The following is a 22343-nucleotide window of genomic DNA, read 5'->3' as shown; positions in this document are numbered from 1 at the left end:
TGCAGTTGCCATGGATTTGAAAAGCAGGATTTTGAAGGTTTTCTGTGCTAAAATTCTTTTGGGGGTCTGTGACCCTTTCCTAGAATTAAAAAAAATAAATAAAATTATGGCAATTTTTCATTAAGCAGCTGTCCATAGAAGTACAGCGTAGTGAGTAATGTTGCAGGACTGTGTGTAGGGCTGTTTAATTGTATGTAATTTAAGTGCTGTCTCTGAAGAGCTGAGTCTGTCTGGGCTGAGTGAATACTGTGTCTTTACACCAGGGTAGCCTCCTATTGTGGCTGAACTATATATACAATTATACTAATTTCGAGCAGCAAATTGTGAAAAGACCTTCCAAGGCAACCTGCAAAATATCCACATGTAGAAGACTAATTTTCATATAGTCGATAACTTTTTACTTACATTTTTAAGTTCATATGTAATAGATTTTTGGCAACGTTAAAATTTATTACTATTGTGACATGACCCAGTATAAGTTGACATTGTCAGCAGTATAAAAAATTACTGCTGCCTTTTTTTTTTTAATTGGGTAGATGCAGCAAGTATGTATTCTGCTCTTGACACGTATATAATTAAACCACAAAACCTACATTAAAATACCATGGAGGGTCTGATTTAGACCACAAAAGTAAAAGAAATACAGAGCTGAGTTTGCAACTTCTCAAATAATTCTCCTGTATGACTATGTGTATGTAACTATTGAAATCAATGCTGGTGCATGAGGTAATTGGAAACTTAGCTTGATGTTTTGTGCCAGATCCTTAGCTGTTGCAAATTGGAGTAGGAATGTTGAAATTACTGGAGTGGTCTCACATTATGCCAGATGAGTATCTAGTCCTCTATTCTTAGTGCAGTCTGTTTTTTGGGGGGGGGTATTGAGGATATTTTATATGTGTGAGATCACATGCACAGAGGAGTGATCCTGCAATACTTAGAAAAAAACAAAGGAAAGTGAAATATAAATCTCCAAATCATATATTCATGTTTTCTTCCACTTTAAGATGTTTTCATACTCCTGTGTTAGAATATATCTTTTTATTTTTTACAGCACTTTATAAATGACCGCAGAAATGCATTCCTAAAAATGATGCCATTAGAAATATTGTTAACTGTCCATGTACTTTTAATTCCTTTCAGGCAACTTTGTTGCTCATAGGAGTGAATATTCGCCTTGGGTTTACTCAGGGACACGTCATGAGCGCCAAGCCTATTCAGTGAAAAGTGTGAAGTCCGTTTCCCTTGTTAAATCCTACTTGGATGTTCCTTTTTATTTACTGTAGTATATTTGCAGAGAATCACAGAAAATGAAGTTCACCTTACTCCCAAGTGAGAGAAGCTACACCAGCCTCTCTACACTCCTGTTTATGCATCCTGACATCATGCTATATGTGAGGTCTTTCTTCCAGCTCTCCTGAGTCTCCCAGCATAGACGTGGTTTCAGAAAACCAGGCACAGCTCAGGCAGTTTATGCACGTTTCTTCTGCCAAGTTCTAGCAATGCAACTCAGCCTCAGCCTCACGTTCCTGTTCTGGTCTTCTTAACGCAGAGAACTGGGGAGCTAGAAACTAATAAGGCCAAATGGTACAGAGGTTTTACAAATGGAATAATTATATTCTGGGAAAGGGTCTCCAAAATAAAAATTTCAGGTTACCCCAAGGCAAGATTTGGAGCTGTGGTAGGTTTTCCAAGTGGAAAGATTAAAGTACTTTTCCACTCAGCCACCTATTTTTATGTTTATTCTAATCTGGTGTGATAGAAGGAGCTCGTGTAATGTTCGTATTAATTTGGTTGAGTTGAGCGCTCTTTCAGGGAAGCAGTTTTTGTGTGCAAAGCACCATCTGAATGCTGAGCTCACTGTGCAGCAGTATGGCTGGGAGTCACCTGCAAGAAGAGGAGTAGGGTCTTTCAGCTAAAATGGCCATTTGGTGTGTTTCGTAGTCATTTCTGGTAGCTGTTTAGCTACGATTCAACTTGTTTTCCAATTTTCTGATTAAACTATAGTCTAATTTCTCAAAGGGCTAGCTGAGTAGTCAGAATTTTTTGCTTAAGACAAATGAAATGGAAGGAGTTCCTCCTTGATAGTTGCGAAACTACTCATCTTTTGGGGGTCTTGCTTAGATCTGCATTGAAGGAAGTCCAGGATTGGAACTGCAGCTCGAGAGGTTGTGTCAGATCAGGACTAAGCCTGCAGCAGTTTGATGGTGAAGTCTGTAGGAAGAGGTCCATCTAAGAGAGTTGGGGTTGTTCAGCCTGGAGAAGAGAAGGCTCCAGGGAGAACTTACAGCAGCCTTCCAGTACCTAAAGGGGGCTACAGGAAAGATGGGGAGGAACTCCTTATCAGGGAGTGTAGCAATAGGATGAGGGGTAATGGTTTTAAACTGAAAGAGGGGAGATTTAGATTATATATTTGGAAGAATTTCATTACTCTGAGGGTGGTGAAACACTGGCACAGGTTGCCCAGAGAAGCTGTGGATGCCCCATCCCTGGAAGTGTTCAAGGCCAGGCTGGATGAGGCTTTGAGCAACCTGATCTAGTGGGAGGTGTCCCTGCCCATGGCAGGGGGGTTGTAACTGGATGATCTTTAAGGTCCCTTCCAACTCTAATCATTCTATGATTCTATGATTTTGCTCTGGTTTTACATAGTTTGCTAGGTGTATTGGTCCATATTAGCAGTAAACTGTGTGTGACCCACTGCTGTGTGTGACCAACTGTATCTGAAGTTCCTACGTCCATCCCTTTTCTGTGGCAGAGGAGGGAAGAGCGCAAAGCTATGTTTTCACATTTGGTGGCAGTGCTTCTTAAGCAGCCTTTTACCCCTCCTCTGCTGGCCACTCGTTTAAGCTGGATCCGTTCCTTGCCGTGGTTCACAAACAGCTGTGCTGGCAACGCGGCAAAGGTCGGAATGAGTGGCAGCACCCGCGCTGCCGAGCCTGGCACCGGCGCTGCAGAAATAGCTGCGGAACCACAGTCTCCGTTACCTAATCTGCCACCTCTATTAACTGAAGTGCAGGGTCAAGTCTGCGGGATAGGTGGAATTTTTCAGAATGAAAACAGTGTCTACAAAAATGATCCCTTGATATTTAACCAAAAGGTTTTGTCGATGTGGTCTTTTTGAACTAAAACTGAAGGCGCTGCAAATGATTTGCAGATATATGAACAGGTTAAAACAATAGCGAAAGTTGTGGTACCTGTGGAGGGTACCACATGATGTTCTCAAAGGAAGGCAGGAGTTCAAAATGGGATACCGGATGATAGAACTTTTCCTGGTCTGTGCAACTGCTGTCCCAAAGCTGGGCTCACAGGGGACAGGCAGAGCGTAACTGCATTAGGAGGAGAACGTCACCGCCGAGGGCTGCAGCACCCATGACGGGCTGCATTCGTCTAACACTATTCCTCGGGAAAATGTGGAATAATTTCTGAAAAGTGGCCATTGCTTAGCTGTCACTGTAGACAAGTGCTCAATTTATGGCAACTATTTTTGATTAGTCTCCACTGTCACAAAGTATTAACTTACATGCTATCACATTCCAAATGCCTTTTGTATGTTGTTCCCATATAACACTGAAGTATGCATGCTATACCACACCGCGGGTTTATGAACACTTAAGCATGCCAAACCAGCAATATTATTTTTTGATGTGAGTACAAGTTTGATTTCTAGAGGTAAGAGTAGTGATGTAATAAAGTTCTGTAAGGGTTTTGAGTTGACGTGAGTTTTTGATTAATAAACTTGAAGGATACCAAATGAACTTGGCGCAAATGAAATGGATTAAACAGGAAACTAAAGCATAGATTTCAAAAGTACTTACTTGTTAATGAGTCTTTAAAGAGGACAGTACTGCAAAGAGTTTTTCAGGGGCTTGTCATCAAATCAAAAACTATTATTTTACCTGTGACACAAAGATTAGTCAGTTGTACAAGAGGTAATACCTTTGAGTAGATCAATTGCTGACATAACAAAAGAGATCTTTCTTCTTACAAAATTTCTTTCTGTTGTAGGACTGTAATGCCAGCAGTACTGCTACTACAAAGACTGAGGGAAGAGTAAATAATGAAGAGAGCAGATTGCTAAGAGTAGTCTGGCTTGTTCAGCAAACTGAGAGGAAGCAGACAGTAGGTGCTCCACTACAAGCCAGCGGTTTATTTAAAAAAAACCCAACCAAACAACTAGAGGCCATAGCAAATGATCAGGATGGTATCAGAGCCAAAAAAAGGAGTAGTTACATTACCTGTGTAGATAGTATGGGTGCAGCTACTACTGAAAAGCTGTGCCCTCTTTTAGCTTTGAAAAGGAAGCTTGAAAAATTGGAGAAGTTTCAGAGATAAGATCAGAGGAGTAATTAAACAATTGGAAAACGTGTCTTCCAGAGGATGAGCAGATGTTGGTTTACCAAAGGAGAACGTAGCATGGTTTGATCACTGCTAATAAATATCTAAATGGGGTAAAGGAAATCTGGTAAAGGATATGTTGTCAAAGCAGTTGTCATAATTAAAATCTGTGAATACCTGTTTTTCGCAGTGACTTTGTGTTGCATGCTTAGTGCGGGCTCTTAGTAAAAGAGCCTCACCTGTGGGATGGGGAACTTTTCCATGAACTTTACGGCATTTCAGTTGCGTGTGGAGGCTGCTGATGGGCCAGGAACCGCGGTGGGTGCAGATAGCTCTTGTGAAGATCAGCAGCATAAAAAAATGTGGACTACAGAGCACTTCTAACATGGGTTTCAGCGTTTTCCTTGCGCTGCCCAAAGGTGGCACATAGGAATTTTGCTATTTTTCATTCGTTGTGTTCTGGTGGTTTCAGTTTAACTTGATAGCTGTGGTGCAGCAGTGTTAGGTTTGATGGGCAATAATTGTCCTTCCGTTGTGCCAGAAACCACTTCATCTGCATGCTGGCACCAGCAGGACTTCCTTCTTCTGGGACAGTTTTGCATTCACATTTTATGTTTCCCGTTGTTCAGTAATTTCTTGAGAATGGAATCCTTTCTCAAACGCAGTATTTAGGGGTTACTGTCAACTTTAATTAAGAAAAAGGTTGCATTTCTCCTGCCAAACCAGAACGAAAGTACCCATGTTTATTTTCGGTGGCTTTATTTTTGTATTTCTTTCTGGCATTTCAAAACGTTCCATTCAAGAACTGTATGTGAAACACTTGCAGTAACAGGAATGGCAGCTGCCGGTCAGGGGTGGGCTGACAGCTGAAAAGGAAGGGCACGAGCTTCCTCCTGCATCAGGGTGTTTCTAGGAATCTTAGAGAGTATTTGGGCTTCTTCAGTAACTATCATTGCGTACTCATACTCATGAATACACTCTTCAAACTGTGGCATGGCTTTTTAAAGCAAATGGGGTGTATAGATACTGTGCTCTCACGGCTTTCTTTTTAACATGTGATTGGATTCTTTGGGTTGATTTATCCAGCCTTGTAAAACTGCTGTTTGCTTTTACTTAGAGGATGTGCTTATTTTTAGGTTCGCCTAAATTCTAAAATGATAAGTAGGGCTTCTGTTTTAGAAATAACCTTTATTATTACCTTATATTATTTTTGTTTCACAAGGTGTCTTGTTTGTTTTGGGTTTTTTTTGGGTTTTTTTTAATGTGTGAAAGGTAAACTTGACATGTCTTTTGGGGAGAGAAAATAATAAATAATTAATATTTTCATGTTGACAGTGTCTCTAAATATTTCAGCTAACCAAGCATAGTCTTTTTCTTTCTGTTTTCAGTGGCTTGTTTATAAAGAACTGACATGTTTTATTTGGTTTGTATTCAGCTATTTTCTACAATAAAGAGAAGGAAAATGTCTCAGAAATTAACGAAAATATGCCATGTAGTAAAAACCAAAATCCTTCCCCCCAAAAAAATCTAGTTGTTCAAAACATTGAAATGGCCAGCTCATAGGAAAATAAAACTAAAATTTTTATTAGAATTCTAAAAGAGCATGCTTCTCTATCTGTGGCATCTTTACATTATTTCTTTTTTTTTTCTTTTTTTTCTTTTTTTTTCCCCCCCTGGGAACCGTCTTTCTTTTTGGTAAGGATTGTATGGGTTTGATCAATCAAGAATTTGAAAAACACTGTGTTTAATTTTTTTTGCAACTCGTTTTCCCTTTATTTTTAGGGGGACACAGTGGGATTCTAGATTAGATTTGTTTACAAATCCAAGCCAGAAACAGTCTCGGCATTTGTTTTATTTATTTCTGGCTGGAATAATCTGTAATTGATTAATCTGGAATGAGTCAGAAGAGGTCTGTGTAGCTGAATGCCTTATCTAAGCGTGAGTGGAGAGGTCTCTCACAGTTGGGAAGCCCCCAAGCATCAGTGGATTCGCAGCTCTGGTTTCAATCTCGGCAATTTCACGGCGTATTGCGCAATGTTAGGATAAGGGAGGATTTGCTGAGGTTATAATTCTGTACGCTGAAATTCTTAAAGCTAATCTTTCTTGTTTGTTGCACAGGTATGGGAGGAGAGTGGTAGGAAGAGGAGGGGAGTCGGTTTTAGACATATTTGGGTACCTGTAAGATTGGGAGCCGGTTTTGCAAGAGAGATAAATGCTACATTGAAGTATTATTTTACCTGAAGTCAGTGAGATACAGTGCTTGCAGTTGTTTACAGTTTTCTAAGAAATCTTTCTGTTTTCCTGTTTTCCCGCTTGTTTTGTTGTATGATGATAATGGGATATCTCTTGTCGCAGACCCCTTCTGTTTCTTACCTGGTGTACATACCTAACCGATGCAGAGACCTCATGATCTGTGTTGCTCTGCTTTTTTGTCTTGCTGCCTGCTTTTGCCTGGTACCAAATGGTTTTGGGGTGGTGCGACTTGTTTCTAAGTTAGAAGTACCCGATGCAGAGTGGGAATATCATCTTAATTTTTCCTGAATAAAATGTCCACAAGTACCACACAAGCAATGCCACCCTTCAGGAAACGCAGTTCAAGGAAGCAAACTGCACTAAACCTACAGATATACAAGTGTTCACCAAAGACCATGCAGAATTTGCAAGACTCTGTGTAACAAATGTATAGTGACTGGCACAAAAGACAATTAGGCTTGAATTCTGTGAGATTTTCAGTGTATTACAGTTTGGTGGCATGAATTGTGTCTGTTTTCGTTGCCATATTTAATGTCTGGCATGAATTCACATGCTCAGAAGGGAAGATGGAAATAACTAATCATGTCCCAGTTATAGGTGTGTAATTTTTCAGGGGAGGGAGAAGGTAAAAGGAAACTAGATAAGCACAGAACTATAAACACCTGATGGGTATTGAAGACCCCTTCCCCGTTCTTAACATACATGATAACCCAGTATGGATAATTCTTTTGTCTCAAGATGTGGAAATGGCTGAGCTGTATTACCAGGAACAAACGCTCTTTCATCTCCAGCAGGGATAACAGGCAGACCCTAGATCTTTGTGAATCTGAGCTTTGGGGTTATCAGTGTCTTGATGATGGAATACCAGGTTTTTATTTTTAATTACTAATTTTTTATTTTTTTTTTTGTGATAATAACATCTGACATTGCACCTTGAAACGTATTCATTTCAGAAGCATGGTCTCTGTATACACTAGAATAGATATTGTATAGCCAGTATATACATTGGAATCTATACTGTATATGCAGTTTAGACATATGCATGTTCTGATGCACATCCATGCCGGGTACTGCGCTGGGATGAGAATGCCGAGTGGATCCTGAAGGGTGCCCTGCGCAGCCCCCTCCGTCTGTCTGGTACGCTCTCACCCGAGTATTTGCTATCAGGGCAAGGGCTCTTGTTATAGAGGGAGCGTCTGGGTCCGTTTGCTTTTCAGCATACCCTGGGAATTCCTCCCGTATTCCATCCCCGTAAAGGAGCAGCGGGACAGGGCGCAGGCAGGAAATTCATCCGTGCTCAGGCGCCCGCGGAAGTTGCGTGAGTTGCCGTATGAGCTCCTAAAGTAATTCCGGCAATTCAAAATATTGATGCAATTCAAAATCGCATCTTCTCTATGTAAGCAATCCCTCTGCGAGTGCCAGCTGCTGCAGGCAGGTGCCGGGCGGGCCACGGAACCCCGCGCGGCTGGTTTCCCGCCAGCAGGGGCCGCTGGCCGTGCTCACGGCCAGGGCGGGCGGCGGGCGCGCCCTGCCTCGCGGCCACGCGCCCAGCGCGCCGGCTGAGGAAGGAGCTCCGCGTTTTGGAGGCCACTAACAGACGGAGAAGTGGGTCCCCGGTGTGCTACGAAGAGTTCCAGGAAACTCTGACGCTTCTCTAAGGGTAAAATTCCCATCCTGAACAAGCTGAGAGTGGACTGAAACCAAACTGATCCGATGAGAGCCGTATCTACCCCGCTCGAAATGATGGCCTGAGGAAGAAAGGAGAGGAGGAAGGGAAAGACGGACATTCCATATTTCCCTGAATTCTCTAGACTGTGGAGCAAGATTTGAGTCTACAATGAAATATGAGTTTTTCAAGAGGCTTATTTCATTCTCCTTCGTATCAGGAGGTGAAGAACAGTTACCTCAGCTAAGCCTAAAGAGGCATGCAAGATTGCCAAGCCACTTCTACTTCCTGCAAGAATCCTTCTGATTAAAAGGAATCCAAAAAGCAAAAATTGAGAGCTAAAAAGAAATTAAAAAACAATCTGCGTGCTTTCTCTTCACCTGCCAGTTTTCCTCAGGAAAGCTGTACGTGTCCCTGACTAGGTCATGCTGTCAGGATGGCTTTGCTTGCCTTTTTAACTGTTTATGATGTTTATGGTATTTAAAATTTGTTAGTCATTTGCTCTCCCTTGAAGTTAGATATAGATGATAATGTTTCTTAGAGTTTTTTCCACTAAAGGAAGATTGTTTTTATTAGGGTTGACACTCCTTTCAAGAAAATACAGCATTTGTCTAAAAAAACACAAAAGCCAATGAGGCTAGAAATGAGTTAATATAAATGCATATAAATTTAAATTAGTTCTAAAATCAGTTAGAAATATATCAAGCAATAGCTTTTCTGAGATTATGTTGAGAGGTGAGTTTTCATTTTGCCGTACAGTATTAGAAAGCTGACATCTTCTTTTTCTGACAAAGCACAGACAGTGATCTCCTGTTTCTAGAAAGCCCTACAATTATTTTTTTATTTTTATTTTAAAAGTGTTAAATTCGTATGTTTTTCTTATTGACTTGCCTGCTAGTAGTTTCACTTGAGTTTTGAAGAAAGCTAGGTTATAAAGCACATCAATCTCATTCCTCAGCTGGGGCATGGATCTTTCTTCTTTTCCAAATATGATACAATTAGGGACTGAGAAAGCAGTATGCTTTTACCACCCAAAGAAGCAGTTTTTTTCCCCTTTTGTCTCCATTGGACAAAGACTGAAGAAGACTTTTACAAACACAAGATACAGTATTGGACTGTAGATACAGGCTAAGTTGAAATTCTAATATATCTGCATTTGGTTTCCTTTACTTTTAATTCAGGTTATATTTTATCTTTTTCACTTGAGACTCCATGTGATATGCATGCAGACAACTAGAAGAAAGTTTTCCTAAGTAAGAAAAGATTGAATGTTATGCGGTGCCCGTTTGTTACTGCCCGTACCCTCTCTCCTGCTCCTTCAAAGAAAAGGGTGTCATGGGAAACAACTAGTATGAAATCATCTAATTTAGTGAGACTGCAGTGCATACGCACTAGTTCCTTGCGCTGATTCTAGAGCAGTTCATTTTCTCATTGCCTGCCTTGCATAACCTTTCATAGTGCCTCAGATGTCACCACTTCTCACTGAACATTTTGACTCTCAACCTGTGGCTGTGGTAGAAATGAGTTCTTCCTTGTGGCTATGAATTAATTGTGTTAACCACAGCAGCATCCTTTCTGTTTATTCTCTAGGCTTCTTATCAGCGTGTTTCAAAACATAAAAAACCAGTATAGTAAATTTGACTGGGATCCTGCAGCCCCCTGTACTGTGCTGCCAGAGCATCACCATGATAGAACCTCAGTAGAAATAGGTGTTCTTCAGATGAAACAGAATAAGGAGAACCTGACAATGTGCCCAAAGGGATTATCATGTCAAAAAAAATTGTTGTGGTAGAAACTGAGGACCCCCCCCCCATAATTTCATTTAAGAAGACCAACTCCTAGTGAATCAAGAGGGGACTTTCTTCCTAAGTTTTTGGGTTGAAGTGAAAGGGAGGAAAATTTTTGTCTGATAGCCAAACTCCTCTTCCAGATGATGGATTCTTCTTGGAACTCCCATCTCTCCATCTGGCTGACTGGAGGGCCTGAAGCAGCCTCTGAAATACTCTTGGGAAACGTCAAGTGTTTTAAGGCTTTTTTTTACCTGTGGATCCCCAGGCTTCGCATTCTGCCTTGAGCTGGTGAAAATTGCAGCACAGGATCTTACTAGAAATCCCATAGAAAATGAAACTGCCTCAGTCAGTTGTTTAATTGTTGCAACCCTAATTTTCTGAAGAAATCATTGCAAGGGGAGCGGTCACATCTTAGATGTCTTACATTTTCAGTCATTTACAAAGCAGTATGCAGCAGATCCTCAAGTAGTTTTTTGTTTGGTGGTTTTTTTTTTTTTTTTTTTAAACTTATGGGTGTATCTCTGGGAGGAAACACATGTTTCTCCTCATGGTCGAGTCCTGGAAGTTGCAGTTTAAATTTGATGAAGTGTTTTATTCCCCCAGATAAAAATAAATAAATAAAAAATTAGATTTAAATGCATTTGTTGATGAGGAAAGTCAGGAATCCTCCTAATTAAGACATTTCTTAGAAAGGTAAAATTTTTATCTGGGAGCATAAAACACTTCATCAGTTTTAAAGCCACATCTGCAAGGACTGGATCAAGAGCAGAAACAGGCATTTTTCTTCATTCTGGCTTGTCTGTGAGTTTAAGACTTTTAACAACAGTTTTAAAAAATATTTAAACCCAGTTAGAAACACTTGCAATATAATAGGGATAAGAGTGCCCTCCCTCCCTCTGTTTTTAATCTGGTTCTCTTGATGGGATAAACTACAAGGTTGAATTGGTAACTGGATTATTGCCTCATAAAACAGCACGAGGTTACTATTATCCTTTAATTTTATATCTTTATTAGGGAGTAATGTTGGTCTTATTTAAATCACTGACTTCTCTAATGGTTTTTCTCCTCTTTTACAAATTTATAAAACTAAACCCTAAAGGATTTGGTCTAAGTGCAATTGGCATAACTGCCATTATAAAAATCATTGTGTTAGCAGTTGGTTATAATCAGCCGCTTTAACTGGCCTCAAAATGTAGCAGGATTTAGCTGTTGGTAGGTAGAATACTGATAAAATATTAATTCTAAATTTTATTTTAAAAAGCTCCATTTCCAGTAAGAGTATTTGAATTTTGAGGCAGTGTGAAGTTGAACAACAGAGCCCTAGAAACTAGTATGATATGGCATGTTTGTGCAAAGGATATATTTAACACATTGTGTATTTCTGCAAAGATTAAACAAGCTTCTCTTTGTCTTGCAATTCAGTAAAGTAAGTTCAAAAAATTATTGAGGGTCAGTCTTTTTTAGAAGGTGACTAATACAAGTGACATATTCAGTGATGTGTTCCAGTGGATACATCCATCTGAATTTTGGGATACAACACACACATTGTGGGTGGGTCATGGGCAGTTCTTAATAGTAAAACTCCTGTTGGACTTACATAGTCAGGATGCATTTAAAATATTGATACGCTTTGTTTTTTAAGGAAAAATGTGACACCCCTCCGTTGATTTCAGTATGCTTTGGTTAGGATCATGATGGATATGGAAAGAAACATGAATACGGGGCTGTCTGTTATGGTATGGCTCCGTAGTTGAGCTGTAGTTGAGTTTCCCACAGAAAGTGATGGATCTGTCATCTTCAGTGACTGACAGACAGAATTAGAGCATTTAATGTTTGAATGAAAGGCAGTCAGTAAACTTAGAAACTAGTCAAACAATTTGTTCGAAATCTTGTGTTTTACTGTCGGGTGCTTGACTGTTTCTTTCCGCAGGCAATCTTACTAATGCAATAACATGCACACTCTTCAAACTCTTAATTAAATTAAAGCAGATTTTGTGTTTAAGTTATTCATGGAATATTTTAGGATCAGTTGTGGAAATTCGCCTTTATGTTTGGAACTGCTGCCTTTGGCAGGGGCTGCCACAGGAAATGCCATGTAGAGCTGCTTTCTCTCAAAATACCCATTGTTCTTGGTAGGCTCCTCTCTGAAATTTGCCTGTAGTGGGTGTTTTAAAGAAGCAGTTTTTTTCCCCTTTTGTCTCCATTGGACAAAGACTGAAGAAGACTTTTACAAACACAAGGGTGCGTGCTCCACATTGACCAAAAAAACATGGGAGGTGGTTACTGTTTTGGTGAAGGCATCATGGGCAAAGTCTTGGATCCCTCTGAGCTCAAAACTGAAGCCATTTTGAAAATCAGGAATTATTTTTAGCTTTCTGATAAGGTGACATAGATGCAACACGACTTGCTTGCAATTGGTCTTTTCCTTCTGTCTCTTCCATCATGGCAAAAATTAATGAAATGCAAATGAAAATCTTTTTGAAACTTAGGGAGGGAAAACAGGGGGGGTGTAATCTTGTGGCAGGAAAAAGGGGAAATAAAGGTGAGGGTGGAGAGAAAGTAGACTGGGGCTGTAAAAGTGCGTGTGTGTATGTTCTGGGAAATACCTAATGCAAAGGAAATTTTGGGTGTTACGTTTTGGGGAGTAAATGGAGGTATGTCAAGTAAGAGGCACTTCAGACTAAGAGAGGAGGTATTCACAGGGCAATGTAAGGCACTGGATGGGGGACATGTGGGTGCAATGGCTTGTAGCTCCGGTTCCTTTCAAATGTTCTGCAAGTGCCAAGGGAGCTACACATTGTTCAACCTCAGGTAAGTAATGGTTACGTTTACGCAGGTTGGAGGTAGCGTGAGGTATAAGTGCTTGCAGGTCAAAAATTAAAACAAAGATGCATAATATGTTTATGTTATTGGGCATACTCCCAGGTAATGGTTTCTTGGGGTGCCTTGTTGATAAACAAATCCAGGTAGTGTTGATAAACAAATCCAGGTTGTTTGGGTTCCTTAATTTATGTGCTTGCATACTCGTATTTTTTTTTCTTTTGAATGTAATACTAGCTTTGATTAATGTTACTATGCTTATTATATATATGAAATAACTCCGGCACTTGTTTTGTTCTAAATTATGCAAATTTGCATAACTCCAAAGTGGATCTTTTCTGAGAATGGAGATTGTAATATAATTGTGTGGCTTTATAGTTAACGTTACCGTAATCATTGTCTGCAGAACTCTTAGAAAATAGAATTTTCTTATTGAACATCTCAATATTTTATGAGAGTGATTCACCTATGAGAGAAGGCACAGACATAGTGGATAATTAGGGTAATGTCTGTCGTTTGGCACTTTGTAGGGAGTTGCTTGTTATAAACCACTTTGTGTATTTTATTTAATCCTAAAGGAATTTAATGGACCTTAGAGAGGGGACTTCATGCTGATAATTGCATAATACCCTTTTTCTGCCAGGCACTTAATGACTAAGAGGTTATCATTAAAAGTGTATTAAGCAGTTTTGTTCAGTGTTCCATAATTGTCTTTCTAATATGTTCTCTCAAGGGTTATCTTTTGTTGTCTACTTAAACAGCTGCCCATATTAAACATTTTAGCTTTTTTATTGTTTTTTTTTCTCAACTGTTTTTTCTTGCAGGAGTGGAAGAGTTATTATTTAAATGTGTTCCTGTTTCTGCTGGTGTGTTTTAGATAGCTTCCCAAAATATTACTGGAGGCGTTGAAACATTTTATATGAAATAGGGCTACACAGAAGTCAATGGGAACTTTGCTGCAGACTTTAGTGGAACCACAGCCTCAGTTTAGGGTGTTCGTTTATTGCAGATTTGCCTGAGAAGTGACGACCATGGAATAACATGTTAATTTTCTCTCTTCTCTTTAATTTAGACTACTGAGCTGTAAATTGAAGGGAAGATAATTTCTGCTTGTGGGGAAAGAAAGGTGAATAACCTCCATGGAAGACTCTCAGGATCTAAGTGAACAGTCAGTAAGTACAAATGTTGCTAAACGGAATGAAATAAATTCAACTCTGTTCATGTTGTGTGTGAAGGGATTTGACTTAGGATTTGAGAATTATAGCAAGATCTGGGGAAAGCTTCTGAACTTTTAGATTCAAAACTTTTCTTAGTTCGTACATGAAATAAGTGGTTTTAATCTTCTTTTTTACCCATTGAAGGTAAAAGATCATAGTACTATAGGATTTTGCAGAACTAGAATTGTTGGAGGGCTGATGGATAGAATTAAGGTACACTGGAAGAATAAAATCTTAAAAACTTGCACAGTGGTACGCCTTGTTCAAATAATTGTATCAAAATGTATATCCATAGTCTGTAGGTTTTTAGCAAAGCAGGAGTTAACAGAAATGCAAACAAGAAATTTCAGATGGTCAGACTGTGTCAGATGACATACATGAGTTGTTTCAGGACTCTCTTGGATTTCAAGGGGACTGTGAGAATTGTCCATGTATCTCCCTGTCCTGTGTCAGAGAGATTCACCTGGTCACTGATGAAGTAGCTGGGAACAACACGGTGGACATTTTTTCTGCTTTTTCCTTTTTAATTTTTCCTTTCCTTTAAGGATGTGGTCTCCAGACTTCCTTACCACCAAGCTGCAGTTCTGAGGAGGCAGCATGCTCCGATCAAATTGAAAGTTGTCTGTGCTTGCCATCCAAAGTATTGGCTTTGTTTTTAACATCTAAATTTGTAGTGGTCACAGTACTGGCAGATTTTGTGAGTACCGTGATCCCCACGAGACTCAGCTTGGGCTCAGTGTACCAAAGATCAATAAAGGGATTTCATATTTCTATTTCTGACATGCTGAAAGAGGTTATCCATGTAATAAACTAGTTTTAATATCTTTTTTTTATAGCAGAGACTTTAGTACGTAACACAATTGCAAGGAACTGAGAAGAGCTTGCATGTATTTTTAAAATGTCAGTAATTTACTTTAATAAGAAGTACTTTGCTCCTGACTGGATAGTTCCTATCGGAGACTTTATCTTGGACTAGAGTTTTATTGCTGATTTAAAATGGTACAGAACTGGAAAGCCTTAACGGTGTCTTAAGTAACCGTGGTGGCACTATTTGGGACAGCTGCACGTATTTATGTATTTAAACTGTTCCCAACCAAAACTTTAGAGCATGTAAAAGCTAGATGGCTTCATAATTTAATAAAGTTTTATAAAGGTCATAAAAGATTAAACATAAGTTCTTCTCTCACAGTCTGTGAAACAATTATTCTGTGCGGTATTCATAGTATGGTTATTAATAGGAAGTAGATGAGCCAGTTTAGCTTAGTACAAAAATGTGTTTTCGTAGTAGTTAAAATGTTCTTGCACCACTGGATGCCTGATAAATGCATACTTTAGTAGCCACTTTACTGCCTTATTGTAGTTAATTACTGTAGTATTTTTCATAGTTACTACATAGCTTTATGAGAACCAGTCTTGCAGATTACAAAGTGAGGTGAAATCTGTGCCTAGGATTTGCTGTCCTTACGCTGTTGTTAGCGTCACAGAAAACTGAGATGCAACACAAGAGTTTATTCTTCTTACTCTTTGCTGAACGGTGTCAGAACTTCAATGTAATGGGTGGGAAGAGGCCCCTTTCATCACTCCCGTCATCCAGGTGTGTACCCAGACTAAGGTCTCGCCCAGGTGTTGGGCACTGTCCTGGGAAAAGGAATAGTGGAGTGAAGCCCATCTGCCTAGAGCAGATACTGGACCTTCATTTCCCCACTCCAAAAGTCTCTTCAGTATTATACCATTGTTAAACTCCTCTCACAGCCAAGTTTTAAAAAATAAGATAGTGTTTCTGGCTTATTCCTTTAAAAGCTACAGGGCAGGACTGTGGGCTAGAGATCCCAGGTAGAAGGGGGCGTTCTCTAGCTGAGGCTTTAGTGGTTTAAGCTCTAGGAAAGTATCAGATGTGTATCCTACAGCCCTTCTGCTTGTCCTGCCCTGGTGTTTTGTGGTGGTTAATGTGTTTTGCACTGGTTAGCCCTAGGCAATTTCTGCTCATCGTGCAGGATTTCTGGTTCTTGATGTGTTCAGGGAGCCTATGTACTTAATTCTGGCTTCAGGATTCCTCTCTGGGAGCTGGGTGCATAAGATTTAGATCATGGAAATTCAAGGAGCCAAAGGATCTAGCCACTGCTGCGAGTGTATTAGATTGTGTGAATAAGCATGAATGCGAGACCTGTGCTCAGACTTGCGCTGGCACCTTGCCCCGAATATTCTAGTCCTTGGTTATTTGAAAGTCTGCCTGTCTCTGCAACCGAGATGGGCTAGAAGGTGCTTGCTGTTGGAGAATGTGTTTGATGGACAGTGGGGTTTTCTGAATAGAGAGATTCCTTTACTGAATTCATTTCCCTGGGTGGTCTAAGAGCCTTTCATCCTTGGGAAAGGAGGCCAGGCACATTTACTTGGGTTAGTTAACAAGGTTAGTTTTCAAGTTTTATTTTAAAAGAAAAGAAATGATGCTAATATCTGCAAGTAGGTCATCTCATGAAGTATGATGAACTATAGTGTAGTTTTTATTGTGACAGTCTTCTCTGTAAGACTGAGATCCCTACTATTGTTCTAACTCGAGTTTTTTGTTTACTCTGTTTTATATTCTTTTAAAATACACTAATAAGAAATGATTGGTTCTATGATTCCTGTCCTTAAACTATATCACAGCCAGGTGAAACCAATATGATCATAGTTATGAGCAGTTCCACAGCATCTCTGTTGCCATACAAGAAATAAACTCTTCCACTTTGGTTTCAGAGCAGTGACTGCATGACCACATGCTGCTTCAGAAATCGAAGTGCACCCCTGTTCTCTGAGCCTCTAAAGAATCGCATTTGACTGAATTGAGCAGCTGCTGTGTTTTCTGAGATGCCAGCTTGATTAGATGTAATAGATACACCATTTATTGCATTATGTTGCTAATTTATTTATTTTCCTTATTTTTATTTGTAGTAAATTCCTTGCCCCGCTACAGTTTTTTTAATCCTTATGCACCAACTGGTTACCAGTCAGTCTCCTTGCCTGCTTGTTGTACCGTGCTGAGCTTTTTCTCAGCCTCTGTGCTGAGAAATCTCTCGTGCTTGTTTTCCTTTGCCTTCTCACCCAGTCTTGTGTGGCAGAGGTGGGGGAATCCAGTCTTAATCTAGATTATACGGTGATGAAAAGAGCCGGAATCAGAGTGGAGTTTATTACACTTCGGTTTTCCTGGCTTTACATGCAACCGCATAAGTAAATAGCTATATTTTGAAAATCAGCAAGAAAATAATGCAAGTTGCTACTTGACACAGGGGAAGGTGGGATCCATCGGGTGCAGTTGAGATCCAGGGAGTTCCTGCAGCTCCTGCAGGGAGTTCCATGCCGGCATGGAGCGGGCTGGGGCTCATCAGTGGTACGGTACCCTCTGGGGACGGGGTGTGTGTATGTGTCCTAAAGAGCTCACGACTCTCTTTTTCTTTCCCAATTCGGATGCAGAATACATCGTGCAGAGGAAGGAAGTTTGTTTATGAGTATTCTGAAAGAAACAGAAGAAAATAGTAGCACGTGTATTTCACAGGTCGAAGAAAATAACCAAACGGTCCTTTTTATATTCTGGTGTGATGTCTGTCACCATGTGCGGGCTGCTATTTATCAAGTAGAAGAATACTTAAAGCCACATAAATTGTTTTTACACGGACAGATGTAGCTAGGTAAAAATGTAATTTTAATAACTGTGATTGCCATAGATTTTATATACACTAAATAAAAAGTAGGAAATATAACGGAACATGCTAGATTTTCTATTACTATTATTGCTATCCTTCAGAATAAATATGCTGATTTCTTACTAAATTCTAACTAGAAATACTCTTTCAAAAGATGCATGTTAAAAAATCTTCTATTTAGTTTTGAAATGGGAGAGAAGGAAACTTTACAGATCTTGTATTTATGAAGAATCTAGCAATTGGGAGGCAAACTTTTTTTTAAGACTGGTCTTGGAGATGCTTAATAAAATGATAAATGTTTAGCACCTAAATAGTCCTCTGTTGTGCCTTGCTATAGCAAGCAAACATAGGAGTTTGAGAACTACAGATGATTTACACTCTTTATCTTCTTCTAGTCATTATTTGCTGTTCAATCTGTATTAGTAGACGAAAAATAATTTGGCTGCTAACTTGCTAGTTTAGGGTTTCAAAGGGCCTTATTAGAAACTGGTGTAATTTCATCCCCTGGCCCTTTTATATAACAGCGTGCATATTTAGATTACTCCATTTTAACCTAGAATTAAACAATAGATTGCAGTGCTGTAGGACAGGACACTAGCAGATGTGAGGCTAAACCTCAATGAACAGGTTTTTCATTTTTGTGACGTTTGGACAATCATCTCCATTGTGCCTTGGGTAAGTTCTTCTTGTTTGTTTTTTTTTTCATCAGATTATACAGACTGTGATATCTGTTACTTGCATTTATGCCCTACTTGCAGCTGGGCAACCTGGCAACCTTTCCGGACAGTGTTGTTTCCCCCGTTTTTGTGTTGTTTTAACATGTGAAGGTGTCAGATGTGATCCCCTCGCAGATCAGTTTTCGGGTGCAGGTACTGCCCTGTCGCTCCAGCCCGGTGCCTGCAGCCCCCACTCCGGGCTGGGCACCCCCCTCGCCCCGGGGACCCCCAGCGCTGGGCTCGGGACAGCGATCCTTTCAATGAAATGAAAACCAGTTTAAACTCTTTTTACCCAGGTTTTAAATGTCAGTCGTGCTTTAGAAGAGTGTTCCGTACTGCGGGGTAGCATGTTGTGGTTCTTATCTCTGCGCTATCAGTATTTGTAGGGGTGTGAATATTGCAGGCAATTCATCCTGTCAAATTGGCGATGCTGGTTGAAAGAGACTTCTGGAAGTTGCCTGGTCTGGCTGCTGGTCATGAAATGTTGGCAGTATGCGCAAATATTTCACTGTTATGAAATCAGTGAACTACATTAAGTATCAGTAAGCGAGCACCTTCTGAAGAAATTACGGGTTTAGCAAGCAAAAAATAGTTGCCTTAATGAGTGACTATTTGCTTTTAACTAAAAACAATCACTGAAGAAAAACGCCATAACTTGAAGTCAGTTGAAGTAAAAGAAAGCCAGCATGTCTTTTCCAAGGTATGTTTCAGAGCATTTTTTGAGAGTTGCTTAGGTATTTTACTACCCCCTTTCTATAGATAGAGAAATTGGCACAGAGAGATGGCTTGCCACAGATGATCTAAAACTATGACCCGCCTTGAATTACAGTTGATCAAGAATAAAGTGTAACACCATAATCCATTGTCTATAATCTAATTGAAAGTATAGAAAATTGACAGGGCTGAATCTGCCACATTCCCACAAGTTTGAGGTAGAAACATCGCTGTTGTTCTCTCCCTGCTGTAAACCTTTACATATGGCATAACAACCTCTGCAAACACATAAATGCTGTTTTTCTATTACTTTGCCCTCTACAGCTTCAGCATTCTGTCATTTCTATACCGTAATCCACCAGTGATAAATTTGAAGGTGCTTTTTCCAAATGACATTAGTAGTTGTGTCTATGTTTTATTTTCCCCATTTACCAAATGGAACAGACCAAATAAGACAAAACTCGGAAGCAGATAATGCATTTTGACACATGGAATAAACTGAGCTGATTCATATGTTTCATGTGTTTCATATGAATCGCATATGATTGGAGAAATACAGTTTGGCATTGGTCAAAGATAACAAATGTTCACTGTTGATATACACATAATAGAAACGTGCATTTCTTTCTGAAATAATTAAAAGTATGATTTCAAAGCACTTTTCTTTAAAAGCTAAATAGACTGTCTCTTCAAAAAAATATCCAAGAGGATGTGACAGAATAACGTTGATGGCTTGTAACCTTGCAAGGCAAGGTGTGAAGAGGGCTGGCAAACAAATGGAAACGTTCCTGTCATCGGCACCGTCACGTCTCCTCTGGTTCAGCTCTCCACCTGTCTCCTGGAAGATGTTACTAAGTCAGTATCAAAGGTTTAAATGGAAAGGCGTTGTATGGGTTGTGTTTAATAACAAGGGGAACCAATAAAAGAAATATGTTCTGTTGTCACATCCCGTCCTTGGAGTGCTGACAAGGACTGACACATAGATACTATATAGTTTGCTATGACTGGTATTCCTGGCTCCAAAGAGGCCCCAGACTGGAACTACAGGGATAAAGCTAGTTGGGAAAATTGCTACTTCCATAAGCTACATGAACCTCCCTCAAGGTAGATACTGCCTTCTGCACAGATGGCTCCAGGGTTCCTGGAGCATGGAATTTTCTATTAACAGTGATGTTATAGCTCTGATGCTATAGCAATATCAGAGGCAACTTCTATTTTGTTATAACAGATAATACCACTAGAAAAAAAAAAAAAGGAAAAACCTTGTAGGTACAAAATCTTCTTTTTGGGGCCTGAAAACTGGGCCAATGTAGATCTTCTTTGGAGCTTCAACAAGGGCTTATTCACCTAAGAAAAGGTTTGTATATATGCATGTATATGTAAGATTTGGAACATATGAGCCAGTCTAATAAAAGATATTGCCTGTCCTTATAAATGATACTTCTTTATGTTAAATCATCAGAATCTGACAGACACATTTCATGCACTGCAGATGGATTTTGCTTGTAAGATATGATACTTGTTCAAGCATTTAAAATGCCAAATTTATAAGTGCTATAATTTTAATCTTAATATTTTATTTTGACTTAGAGTTACTCACAAAATTTCCAAGGATGTCCATGTCAGTCCTATCTGTGAATGCAAAATGAAAATACAATAATTTCTGTAGGACAGTGATTGTACATCAGCTTAGGTTTCTGATTTTGACAGTGTCCAGGTGATGTTAACACATCCAGAAACACTTTCTTCTTCAGTAAAAAGAGGCCAGAGTTTTATAATGCACATAAAATATTTGACAATATGATAGTGAACCAATCTTCTCTAGCCTTTTCATTTCGTGAGGCTAAAAGCCTGGTGCTTTCCTGTCTATTAAATGACTATGTCTATATTTTCACGTGAAAAGTATGGATTACACTGAACATGTATTTGGTTTATTCTCATTTGATTATTGTAAAAAGTCCAGATGTGGCAGTGCGCTGAAGAATGTGAGGGACGTAAGGGATGTGATTAAGCCCACTGAAATCAATGGGATTTCTCATGTGCTTTACGTTAGGCATGTGCTTCAATACTTTTCTGGAAAAGACTTGGAAATACAGTACAAAATAAAAGCACAGAAATATTTTATTAGCAAATACTTCTGAATGATTTGTGGCTATGGTTAATATTTGTTCAGCATCATATAACAGTCATGGTTTCTTTTTTCTCCCTGTAGTAACTTTTCTCTGAGCCCTACCTCAGTATCTGAGTGGTTGACTTGCAAGTCAACTCCTATTAAAAAAGAGAAGAATGACAGGGAGAAGTGTTACATTTTTAAATAATAAAATGACACTGGATGAAGAATCTAATTTCATATTTTATAAAGTATGTCTTAAACACATTGAGCACATGCAGACTCATTAAACCACAGTCACATCCTTGTCCTTTTATATTAGGTTACATCTCTAGCAGCAGGAAAAGTTAAAAGTGTTAAAATGTTATGGCTATAGTGAATGGAAATAGTTTTTGCCATAATATAACTTAAGGCACAGCTTATCCCAGAGGATCCCATTGAAGAAACCATGCAAAACTTGGGTTGCTTATTTTATTATTTATTAATTAGTAAAATAATTTGTTTGAAGATTGGTTGATCCTCCATGCTCCTGAAAGCAACAGGTGATGAACGATGAGAGTATTGTTGCGGTGGCGTGCTCTGCAGCGTGCCAGCGCTTGGGCTTCAGCAGCCATCACGCTTTAGTCCAGGAGGTCCACCGACCCGAACATGGAGCAGCATTGCAGCTGAGAGACAAGAGTTTTGCGTTGGAGTGTTAGTCTTCTAAAGGCACCTTCTAGGTGAGACATTGAATTCGTTTCAGCCAAGACCAGAGCTGACTGAACAAGCCTTTTCTTAAATGTGGCAACAGACCTAGTTTATCATATCTCTCTCTTTCTTTCTGTATCTATGTTAACTGCATGCTGACACTGGTTTCGTGATATTTAAGGCAAAACCAGGCCAGAATGTTGTTGAACAGAGCCACTAATAAGCTGAGTGTTTGTCATTTGTCAACTAACAAGGGCTGAGAAATACTGTGAAAAGGTCTATAGTCCTGTTGTGTTTAAGAACCTGTACCTGAAATTGAAGGGTTTTTTTCAGAAAATTTACTTACACCTACAGTAAA

General features: G+C 39.5%; 1 protein-coding gene across 8 annotated transcripts in view; it reads left to right on the top strand.

Moving 5' to 3' along the window:
• The window catches only part of EYA4 (EYA transcriptional coactivator and phosphatase 4), a 156080-nt gene that overhangs the window by 5424 nt on the left and 128313 nt on the right, over positions 1–22343 (top strand). For all 8 annotated transcript variants that reach the window (XM_063329562.1, XM_063329558.1, XM_063329560.1 and 5 more), the window contains exon 2: positions 13934–14033. In XM_063329562.1, the coding sequence (XP_063185632.1) occupies positions 14001–14033 (33 nt within the window). In that variant the 5' untranslated portion in view covers positions 13934–14000. The remainder of the gene's footprint in view (positions 1–13933; positions 14034–22343) is intronic.

Source organism: Chroicocephalus ridibundus, chromosome 3, assembly GCF_963924245.1.
Source record: "Chroicocephalus ridibundus chromosome 3, bChrRid1.1, whole genome shotgun sequence".
NCBI lineage: Eukaryota > Metazoa > Chordata > Aves > Charadriiformes > Laridae > Chroicocephalus > Chroicocephalus ridibundus.
The sequence above is the reverse complement of the archived record's forward strand: the minus strand, read 5'-3'. Positions and strand labels throughout refer to the sequence as shown.